At 43.6% G+C, this 11,994-nt stretch overlaps 1 protein-coding gene across 1 annotated transcript; it reads right to left on the minus strand.

Moving 5' to 3' along the window:
- Window positions 1-3,911: 3,911 nt before the first annotated feature.
- Window positions 3,912-10,337, minus strand: ASB12 (ankyrin repeat and SOCS box containing 12). The gene is made up of 3 exons (XM_036439926.2): window positions 10,177-10,337; window positions 4,549-5,397; window positions 3,912-4,151 (listed from the first exon to the last, which is right to left on the minus strand). Exons 2-3 carry the CDS (start codon window positions 5,342-5,344, stop codon window positions 4,018-4,020), a joined length of 930 nt encoding a protein of 309 aa, XP_036295819.1. The 5' UTR covers window positions 5,345-5,397; window positions 10,177-10,337; the 3' UTR covers window positions 3,912-4,017.
- Window positions 10,338-11,994: the final 1,657 nt, after the last annotated feature.

The following is an 11,994-nucleotide window of genomic DNA, read 5'->3' on the forward strand; positions in this document are numbered from 1 at the left end:
CTGCCCCCCAGCTGTCCTGATCACCTCCAACTGACCCCCACTGATGGCCTGCTCACCCCCAACTGGCCTTCTTGCTGGTCTGCTCACCCCCAACTGCTACCCCCTGCCGGCCTGATCACCCACAACTGCCTTCCCCTCTTGGCTTCTAACTGCCTCTACCTCTGCCCCCGCCACCATGGCTTTGTCCAAAAGAATGTCCGGAAGGTCTCCCAGTCTAATTAGCATATTACCCATTTATTATTATTGATAGAGACCTGGTGCATGAGTAGGTGCCAGCTGGTTTTCCCTGAAAGGTGTCCCAGATCAGGGTGGGGGTTCCCTTGAGGCATGAGGCAGCCTGGGAGAGGAGCCTGTGATGTTTTGCAGGCTGGCCACACGCCCATGGGATGAGGGTTCCCGCTGGGGGGGGCGTGGCCAGCCTGGGTGAGGAGTTGAGGGCTGTTTTCAAGCTGGCCACACCCCCTTAGGGGTGGGGATCCCCGCTGGGTTGCCTGGACAGCCTGGGTGAGGGGCTGGTGGCTGTGTGCAGGGTGGCCAGGCTCCCTGGCTCCAAGTCCCTCCTTTTTTTTTTTTTTCCTCCAGCACCTTTTTGAGCGGAGGCCAGGGTGGGTGGGAAGCTTGGCTTCCTCCATTACCAAGGGCAAACCCAAGCCTCCTGTTTGCTCCAGCTCCATGGCCACCACCATCTTTGTTGGATTAATTTGCATACTCACTTCTGATTGGCTGGTGGGTGTAATGGAGGGATGGTCAATTTACATGTTTCCCTTTTATTAGTATAGATTTTTAAAAAATGTAATGCTGCCATATCTGTCCTGGGAAATCAGAGACTGTGTTTTCTGTGCATTCAGCAAGCAATTTCCTATGACTATGCATACGACACTGCAAGAACTCTTCAAGTCCAAAAGAGTAGGATATTTAGAGCCTTCTCCAGTCTAGTCCATGGCCTAGTTATTGTTCAAATAAATTGAACTCTCACCAGCTTTAACTGATTTTCCAACTGCCCTGCTTTTCCCCACTTCTATGTCTTTGCTCACTGAGTTCTCTCCACTAATACCTTTTCTTTATTCTGTACTGATTAAAACCCTTTCCACAATTCAGTGCCATAGCTAATACCACCTCTTCTATCTTACTTTCCCTCAAGATAGCAGATGAAGGGGATTTCTCTGGTTTCTGAAGTCCAATAGACTGTTTTGCACTTTGGATCTAGTCTTTGGGGGTTCCCTTTCTGAATAAATGAAAATAATTTTGCCATTGCAAGAGAGAATACAAACTGATCGGTGGCATGTGACGAGCTGAACCAGCCTCAGGCTCATGGCAATGCCAGGAAGGAAGGGAGGGAGAAAGGGAAGAAACGAAGGAGGGAAGAAGGAAGGAATGAAGGATAGAGAAGTCAAGAGGGGACAGGGAGAAATGGAGAGAAGAAGGGAGATAAGGGGCCTAGCTCACCTGAAAAGGTCAAGATTTGTCTTTTTCAGAAGCTGGTGGATATGGTAACAGTTGTGGGGGAGAGACTAGGTTATCATCTGGGACCATTGCTACCAAGAGAGTAAAGGCCAACGGAGATATTTTACTCCAGGAAGAGTGACGTCACCTCTGCCTCCTCCTCACACCTCCTAAGGAAGATTGTCTCAGAGGAGTCATCATTAGAATTTGAGATGATCTTTTCAAACCCCTGGCCTCTTATCTGGATGGGAATGGTTAGACCTGGGGAGTGGAAGGGACTAAGACACCAGGCTTTGAAGTTGTCTATGCCCACCAGCAGGACAGGCAACTGGAAATATAATAGCTAATAACATTGGCTTAACTTAGAGAATGTGTCCCAGATACCACAGGGGAGGCCACCCTGGCCAGGCCCATTTGAAAGGTACACTTTATTTTCTTTTAATATATTTTATTGATTTTGTACAGAGAGGAAGGGAGAGAGATAGAGTTAGAAACATCTATGAGAGAAAGTCATCAATCAGCTGCCTCTTGCACACCCCCTACTGGGGATATGCCCGCAACCAAGGTACATGCCCTTGACAGGAATCGAATCCGGGACCCTTCAGTCCCCAAGCTGACTCTCTATCCATTGAGCCAAACCGGTTTGGGCTGAAAGGTACACTTTCACAGGAGCCTAGAGCAGAAGGGGTTGGTGAGGTTGGCTCCTAATCCCCAAGGACCTTAAATGGGAAGGACAAAGCCAGGAGAACTCACCTGCAAGAAGACAGATGGGGATGTCTGCCCTGAAGCCCTTTGTCTATGCTTACAGCCTTGTCCTCCAGTTATCTTGCTTCTTAGAGATAAACAGTTGCACTGCTATCCAAAATGCATAAGAATGAAAGTGTGGAAGCTGAGTGTGACAAAACCATTGAGATAGATGTTCAGTTCTCTTGCCTTCCTTCCTAAAGTTTCTCAGGCACTAGGAGCCAGGGAGAGTGGAGGAGGTAAGAGGTAGGATAAACAAGTCAGTTCAAGCCCCCATTCCCTGCCTCCCTTCCCCAGTGATAGATAAGGATGTGTGTATGTGGGGAGAGGGGCTGTCAAGGCAGCTCCCATGAAAAGCTCTGAACATTTAGTATTTCCCAAAGTACAGATTGTCTGGGCTCTGCTCCTTCATTCCTTCATCTTGTGTCTCTCACTGCACATTCACATCCCCAAGCAGGTATCATGTAGGAGAAATATAAGAAGGTAATGTGGGAGGATAAAGAGTTAGCAAAATGAAAGTGCTTGGATCTGAATTTGCATAGTTATCTATGTTGGTCATGTTTTACTCCTTCCCCTCCTTTTCTCCAATATCATAGGAGACTGACTGTGAATTCCAGGATTCAATCATCTTCTGGCTGGGTTCAACCAATGAGAAACACTGGTGGGAGGGTAGGAAAAATGGAGAAGCCAGGGTATTTAGCCTCTGACTTTTTGCTTCTGGTGGTGTCTGCTGTGTATATTCTATGGCTCCTACTATCATTATCTTCCAATTCTGCTGTGTGATCCCAGGTCCTGACCCTCACACCATCTCCTCCCACTGTTCCTCCACTGTTCATCTTCCCTTTATCTGCCTTATATTTCAAGGGGGCTCAATCCTGTAGGCTGTTTCCCAGGTTCTCATATTAGTTGACATACAGTTTTCCCCCAATGAGAGAGACACTGGAGGCAGATTAAAGGGAACGAATGAGGGAAATGAGAAGGGATTTCTTCCTTTCCTATGGTTTAGGAAGCATCTCTCTTCTATGATTCTAGCACCTGGGGTCAAACCTTTGATTCCACTTTCCATCAGGTGACCCCTGTCCCTTGACTCTGGACATACTTTCCCCCTCACCCATCCAGCCTAGGGTTGGTTTTGGGCTCCTGACGCCACTAATATCCAAGTAGGATGGGTTACCTTATCGTCCTGCTTGGATTCTCTGCCTATCAGCTATGTAACCAATTTCTTTTCTGCATTAAATTCTGTCTTAAATACTTGGTAATTTATTTCTCCAGTTTGATCTTGATTATAAATTGGACTAGAGGGAATGCAGCCAATGATTTAAGGTGAGTGAATGTGGGTCTCCTTGGTCACTTGACTCAAAATAATAGGGGATTGGGTGACAGCCCCTTAAAAGGTGCCTTGCAGCAGCCAGAGAAATGGAGGCAGATACAGGGCTGTGCAAGCTAATGCTACCCTTCCACCTAGTTTAATTCTTCAGTACCTTGCTTTTAGAACAACACGACTCCGAATTCTCTCAAGAATTTTGGTGAGCAACTGTGGGCTATTGAGTTATTTTTCACTTTTTATCTTACAGTGGTCAGAACTCATGCCTGTCAAATGCCAGACTTTTACCATCCTTCCTCATGGCCAACCATACCACTAACCCCCAATAAACAACCCCCACACACGCACACACAACAGACACCAGAATTTATTTTGTAATTTATTTTATTGTGGAGGATGATACAGGAAAGCAGCTCTAAGTGAGTGGGAGGAGCTGTAGTGCCCTTTAGTTGTCTGGGTCCTCGGTATGTTTTGGGGCATCATGGGATTCTGGATAGGTTGCAAGATTACAATTGGTGTTTGAGGTAGCTAATCAACACAGGAGGAATATCCAGCTGGTCAATGGCTTGTGACTTGTTGGCCTGGTGCAAAGCTCTGCGGATAACTAAACGGGCCTGCGATAATAGTGTTCGTGGAGTGGCTGCAGCAAGGAGAAACAGGTCATGAGAAACAATCCTCAGGGCAATTCTCCCACCAAAGGCTACATTCACACTGCCCTTGCTCCTATAGCCCTAAATGCTCTCTTCTTTTTAAGAAATGTTCCCCACCCTCCTTTCAATGTACAGTAGCAATAGGGACCCACTGAGGACTATAGAGGGCAGTGTCAGAACAAGATATCAGGCTATTGCTATCTTTCTACCTTGTCTTGGTGATCTTGTCCCTAATAAGGAATATATAACCTCTTCTCCACTGGGGCTCCAGTAGAGGAGGAAGATGATGTTTTCTGCAATATTTCAGAAGGATTGGTTTGGAGATAATTTGGGGCCCTGAGACCTTCACACCAGAATGCCTATAGGACTGGCCTGCTTGACACTCACCTCGGGCCTGTAGCAGTAATACGGTGCCTTTATTATTTTTCCAGCCCAGGTCCAGGGGGACAGATGGAAGGTAGATGTTAGCACCAAAATCAATTAACAGTTGAATGTACTCAGGATCACAATTATGGTGGAGGCAGATTTCAAGGAGGGTACGTGGCTGTGGGACACGAGCTAATAGGTACTTGTCGGTACAGTTGTAGTCAGGATCTGCCCCATAGAGCAAAAGCAGGCGGAAACAGTCAAGGTGCCCATAGACTGCAGCCAAAAAAAGGGGACCAGAAAATGAAGTTATGTTTGACACCCAGATTGGTAGTTTAACCTTGACATTTGGATCTGCACCATGGCCTAGGAGTTCCTGCAGGATGGCAACAGCACCATCACGTGCGGCTGTGAGTATGGGAGAGCAGTTGTTGTAAACACTTCCACTAGGACAGGCACCAGCTTCCAAAAGCTCATGTACGCAATCTAGATGGCCATGGCTGACAGCGGTAAAAAGTGGTGTCTGTGCCTTGATGTCCAAGCTATCAACATCAGCACCATGGGCCAGGAGTACCTGCAAACAACTAAGGTGGCCATAAGCAGCAGCCAAGCGCAGGGGTGTCCCAGGAATACCCCAGCCACTCCTACTGTTGATGAAACGCTTGTAACACTCTTGGCGCAAAAGCTGGTCCAAGGTATAGGAGTCATTTTTGTGTACTGCTTCACGCAGAGCCTGCTTCTCCCATGTGTTTGTGTCCTCTTCCCCCTTGTCAGGCTGCAAGAGGGAGAAGATTTTGCTGATGTCCATGAAGTTCATGTTGGCTTATTGAGCAGAATCACTCTCATTATGAGGAGGAGAATATGCCAGATCTGTGGGTGCCAAAAATGGGAAAGAGACTGACAATCCCCATCAAAAGCCTGGATACCAACCCTTGCCCCCCCCCCACCTTCAACTTATGGGTCCCCTGCTTATAACACCTACTCCACCCTATTTTAGGGCACAGAGATGGCTACCAAAACAGATCAGATATTTTCAAGCTTGGTGTCTTTGCCTTTGCTGTTCTGCCTGCCCTTCAAATTCCTACTTCTGGGAAGCCCTTCCTAATCAGCTCCTCTGCTCAGGTTTTTCAAAGGATCATAAGTAGACTTCAACTATGAACTTTCTTACCACATTTCCACTTATCTGTGCTTCATTACTGTGTAAACTCCAGGTTGAGGACCCTTGTATTCATCTTGTATTCCTCCACTTCTAGTAGAAGTTACATCATGGCTGGAAATTTGGTAGATGCATCCTCCTTAGTTTAAAATGTGGCAACTAATGATGTGGCCTTGGTCTGACAGTTGCTAGGCCAACAGAATGGTGCTTTGTGATGTTAAGCTCTCATCCCTGAGCATTCTTATATCAATTCTATCCCTTAGCCTTGTAGATAAAGGTCAACCACTTCAAAGTCCCTCAGACTCATGCCCCATGTTTCAGACAACAAAGTTACTTAGGAAACAGATGTAGAGTGGCATTTAATGATTAAATAAAGAGGTGACATTACAAAGAGTACACATCAAGTAAAATTAAGTCAAAAGGATGGCAGGAAATAGTTGAAGTTTCCAGAGTAAGTCCTCTTCTCTGATGACAACTGGATTCTACCGCAGGACCACTTCAATTCAGGAGTCCCTTTAATTGTCAGCACCTTCTTGAAGCCCATGACTTCTCCATCCCTCTGTGTCAAGCCCTTTCCCATACACTGTGACCCACCTAGCCTAGAGCCCTGCCTCAACCCTCAACTCATCTCTCTAGATTATCTCCAGACCCTATGAAATCACCCATGGCACAATGACTGACTCAAACTAACTCTTTAACCTTAACAACCATGTTTCTAGTGCTCCAAAATCAAAGTCACCCAACTCCATTTGTAATGTCATCAGCATAACATAATAGGTTTCTCAGAATCTAAGTCTCCCTACTCTCCCATAACATGTAGCCATGGTCTCAGGGCCACAAACTTCCTATTATCTACTATCCAATTCCACCCCACTTTTCCCCCCTGAGACTTCAAGTACAAACCTCAAAAACATTTAGGTGGGTTGGTGGGGTCTCCCAGGTGGGTGGGGTTTCCCTCAACTTTATAACCTTGCTTACTCACAAGCATCAAATTCATATATGGTTTTATTATTTACTTATTTCAGGGTGAAATTAAAAGAAGAGAATTTTAGAAACCAGGCAGATCTAAGCTGGCAACTCAGCACCCCCATTTCCTAGCTGATTAACCTTGGGCAGGACTCTTCCCTTTTTTGGTACTTATTTACAAGATTGAAATGATAATCCCTGGCCTCATGAGTCTGTTAAGATGAAGAGAGCTACAATATGTTAGGTCTTTGAAGATGAACTTCCTCTCCTTGCACCTTCAAACTCCTCACTGGCTCCTCCCTCTCAACCATTTTAAGAAACAAAACAAAACACTTATATGGTCATTTGTTTCAACTAGATACTTTTCCATTCATCTTTTTATTTTTCATCCACATATCCAAAGAGTTGTCTACTGTCTACTTTCCCACCTCTCGTTCTGTTCTTTGCAATCTTTAATCTGACACCACTACCCTCAATCACATACTGAGATCGTTTGTTTGTTTGTTTGTTTGTTTGTTTAAAGTCATCCTTGTGATTAAATCTACTGACTACTTCTCAAATCTTTCCTTCTCAGACTTCTGGGACATTTTTGCTCACTGAGCACTTCCTCCTAAATAGTCCTCTCTTGGCTTCCTGGTCAGCACATTTTCCTGATTTTTCTCCCCTTTTTTTCTTCCCTGATATGTTTCCTTATTTATCTCCTTAATACTCTTCTCTGCAGCCCCATAGTTGTAGCTCTCACATTTATTCTGATGGTTTCAAGTCTATCACTCCAAGCTCTCTCTTTGGCAATAAATATTTAGTCACTGAGTTTCTTCAGGCCCTTCAAAGTCAGAAGTATCATACCACAACTACCACCACCACTACCACAAAACTTGGTCTATATCTCAGTTCCTTACATCCACCTGGTCAACCAAATAAAAAACCCAAGACTCATTTCAGTCCTTTTATCTCATTGTCCCACTCCCATCCAATTAGTTATCAATTCCTGTGGATTTAACTTCCTAGAGACGTCTACAGACCGCTGCTGTCAGGCCCATCTCATTGCCAGTAAGTTGTTTAGGCCTTTATCATCTTTTGCCTCAATTATTATAGTAGTCTCCTAGCTAGTTTCACATTTCAATATTTTCTCCACATTGTGGTTAAAATGATTTCTTAAAAATACTCATCTTATCAGCCCAGATGCTTTAGCTTGGCTCAGAGGTCCCTCATGGGAAAATTTTGACCCACATCTCCAGCCTTACTTTCTGCTAATTCTCTACTTATACCTCAGGATTCAGGGATGAGAGAAGAGAAATGATGGCTCTCCATAAATATCATGTTTTCTTCTGTCACATGCATTTTTTTCTGATGGATTAGTTCCTTCAGATTCTATGCTTTTATAGCACTATAGAAGTTATCACACTGCATTATAACATCTTCTAGATTGGTCTCTTTTGCTCCCATTGCCAACTGAAAGGCATTATAAAGTGGTGGTAAAACATGGCCTGACATTCTGCTTTAATCCCAGATCCACCACTTAGTAGCTGTGTGACCTCAGGCCTTAATCTCCCTGTGCCCATTTCTTAATATGCATAAAATGAATGATAGTAGTACCAGTTTTAAAGGGTTATTGTTAGGAATGAATGAGTTAATATATATTAAGTGTTTAGAATAGCACTTGAATATAGTACTCAATATTTTTACTGTGATGATGTTATCACCTAAGTCTTCTATGACTATTGGTCCCTACCTGAAGTCTCAAAATTTCAGAGCTGTAATGCACCTAATAAATCATTTAATTAAAATTGTTAAATCTAGAGATGAGAAAATCAGGTCTCCTAGGAGAGCAGAGACTTTTTCCCAAGGTTATATGGCTGATATTGTCAGTTGTTTCATTAGCAATATATCCAGAATAAACCTATAATCTTGTGATTTTCAAAACTATTTCACCACAGCGGAAGAGGTAATACTGTATTATCCCTATTTTGTGGGTGGAGGAAACTGAGACCTGAGAGGATAAGGGGTTTTCCAGGTGCCTTACAACAAGGCAATACCAGAGACAGAAATAGAATACAGGCTTCTCTACCCCTCATCATGTTTTTCTATTGCAACTTGTAAAAGTGAACACATGACTCTCTCCCTTGCCACAAGCAGATTCATATTGCAGCTCCCATAATCCTCAGCTTTGAGGGCTATGCTGAATTCCAGGGACTTGATTCATGGAATGTTTCTTTACAAATCATTTTTTTTTTTCCTGACAGACAGCAAAGGTGCCCTTCTTAATATTCTGGGGATGGGGCAGGAGTTGTGTTCAGGAAGATGGAGAAAGCAGGGAGTGTGGAGGAAAATTTGAAGCTCTCACCAGGTCATATCATGAGCTCACAGAGGGTCTAATGAGCCTCTAGAGGGAAATCAAGCCATGACCCCCAGTTAGCCTGAGCACTTGAGTAGATTGTGTCTTTATAGAGGGGATAACAAAATCTAACTACTCTGACTTGTTTAACCTCACCTTGTTGTGCTTTATTAATCAATAATTATTATGTGACCATTCTGTACAAGGATTTCTTTCCCAATCCCCAAAGTGCTGGAGAGTTCAAATCTTTGTGTGTGTGTGTGTGTGTGTTGTGTGTGTGTGTGTGTGTGTGTGGAGTGTGTGTGTGTGTGTGTGTGTTATTGGCCTCTGCGGCAATCTGGTTAAATCTCTAGTCCCATTTCAGAATGAATTTTAATATATAAAACACAATATGTAGGATCAAAGAAAACAAATTATATTGAAATACAACTATTAAAATATTTTAAAAATTACATGATATAGTAATAAATGTTCCTTATAAACACATTAAATAATAAGAGCTAATAATTTCTATATTAGTGATAAACATACAAGGCAAATCCAGAAATCTGTCATAACTGTAATATGAAATGTCTGTCATTTCTTCTCATGACCAAGTTACACGAATTAGTAATAATATTGCCATTTTCTGCCTATATTCATCCTTGAAGAAATGGTAAATTTCTAGTTAGAGACTAGGGGGATAAAAGGTGATTGTCTGTCCCATCTATGTTTTGGATCCTTTGAATTCTAAGGCCCTCTTGAAAGTATATTAATCCAGTTCAAGAGGTCATAAAAGAGAATGGCTAGTTTCTGTGGGCCCCAGAGGAATCCCCTAGGCACTATTAGATTATTTTTAAGACTCACTTTCCTCCCCACATCCTGAGGAGCTCTGTCTGCCCTTCTGCCCTGAGACCACCCTGCTGCACTTCCACACAGACTCACAAATACCACACAAGGACATAAAGACAAATAGAAAAACTTCCTGAATTGTATAAGGGAAATTTATCTAAGAAGTAGATCTATTTGGACCCCAAAGCTTAGGCAGACACAGCAGGTAGCCATCATTGTATCCCTAGTTCCCTCTGTAGGCAAGGTTCCCTATAGAAGTCCCAAGTGCCCCCAGAAACCAGACCCAGTAGGAACAACCCATGAGCCTGCAGGTTCACTAATCCATGGAAGTGTTGTGGGACCCTATGTTCCAGGTACTCACCGGGCTTCTGCCTGAAACTGCACTGCCCACAGTTACCACTGCTCTTGCCTCTATTCGAAGCACTGGACCTTGGTGGTTTCTCCTTGGGAAGCCCCTATTGCCCCAAAGCTGGGTCAGGAGAGACTCTCAGTTCCCACTCTTAACACTGTCTAAAGGCTAGGTGTTAGTCCCTGGGATGACTAGGTCCAGGGTGCTAATTTTAGGCTGCCCCCCCCCCCCCCCCCAAGGGCCGTGTTATCTTACTAGTGTCATTCTGGGAGTGATCCCAGCCGGAGGAGGCGGGGTTGTCCACAGGGAAGTCCTGGAAGGACTGACTGACAGATAGACAGGTGCCTGGTAAGGCCAGGGCTCAGGCCCCTAATGTTTTCCTATGTATCCCTTTCCTACCATTCAAATGGGCTACACAGCTAGACCCCTGAGTTTCCTTCTTCTGGGACAGGGATCTTTTTTTCTCTCCTTCACTTAGCCTCGCTGTACTTCCTTTTACTTTTTTTGAAGGTCCATCAACACATCCCCCCCCCTCTGCTCCGCCCCACCTCCACTCCCAAGAGAAAGGAGGAAAGCAGAGACTTCCATAATAAAATTTGTATCAGTAAAGTTTTCTAAAGTTTAATAAGGTCCTGATAATTTACAATGACCTCTCAGTCCACTAACACTCCATGCTCAGCCTGAAGAAAATACCCACAGCCTTCCCACTCTTCTCATACTTAAGGCATCAAACTAAATGACTGTGTCCAGAACTGGGAACTTTGTAATAGCTCTGCACTTAATAGTATCATTTTATCTCCTTGGTTGACTTTAAATGAAGTGGTAGGGAGATACCTTTAGAAATAGTCACATTATCTATATTAGATGTTACTCAAAAAGAAACTGGGAGCCAGCTTCTACTTTCCTCTGGGAGAAATTACCAGCCTAGCATTTGGTATATAGACCACACCACAAATAATCGTGTCATGCTGAGAAACTATCAAGCAGTCATTGTTTGTAAGGTTCTAAATTCAGGAAGAACATAAATAAAAATATGATATGGAGTTTCTGAAAGAGTTTGCAGTTTATCAGGATAATCAGACATAGAAACAATTATATTTCACATACTGCAAAAATACCAGAACTAAAAGTTGCTTATAGTTACCTTGTGTACATTTCAATTCCCTAATTAGCCCAGGGGATTATTGCAAAGTCCTGTGTCCCTAAATGCCACCAAAAACAGTAATGCCTTGACTTTTTCTGCAAAGAGATGCCAGTCTATACAGAACACTTGTCCCAAGGAATCAGAGTCCTCTTTCCTTTCCAATCACCAAGGAAGAGAAGGTTCCAATCAGAGAAAATGAAAAGCCAGTGAGGGAACCAGAGTAGTGTTGGGATAAAGCACTAGAAGTCCTATTTCACATGACTACTTTGGAATCTACACATAAATTTTAATTAGAAAGGGATTTTTTTCAAATTTATGAGAAATGTTCAATGACTCCTGCTTAAATGCTTCCAATAGTATGAGACTCTCTACACCCAGAAGCAGCACATCTCATTATTACATATCTCAGATCTTTTTTTCTGCTAAGCCTATATCTGCATCTATGTGCCCCTGAGATTACCTGTTGATCCTATCTTCACTCACCCTTAAGGCCTCAGAAAACAGTCACTTTCATTGCCAAAAAACAAGCCCTTTAGGGGCCTGAACTCAGGTATTCTATCTTTCATGTCACCTTATCTCAGGAAAAGCAGTCCAGCTCCTTCAACTATTTCTTTCAAGCTGCTATCTATGCAGTCCCTTCTCCAGTCTTGTCGGCCACACCATGAAGTAATCACATATCCTGCTTA

The sequence above is a fragment of the Pipistrellus kuhlii genome, unplaced genomic scaffold (genome assembly GCF_014108245.1).
Source record: "Pipistrellus kuhlii isolate mPipKuh1 unplaced genomic scaffold, mPipKuh1.p scaffold_m20_p_16, whole genome shotgun sequence".
NCBI lineage: Eukaryota > Metazoa > Chordata > Mammalia > Chiroptera > Vespertilionidae > Pipistrellus > Pipistrellus kuhlii.

What these genes read in the sequence shown, in the direction of transcription:
- ASB12 (XM_036439926.2), bottom strand. Translation starts at nt 5,344, where the DNA reads ATGAACTTCATGGACATCAGCAAAATCTTCTCCCTCTTGCAGCCTGAC. An exon ending in ATTACTGCTACAGGCCCGAG is followed by an intron (nt 4,152 to 4,548) that starts GTGAGTGTCAAG and finishes TCCTTGCTGCAG; the next exon opens with CCACTCCACGAACACTATTA.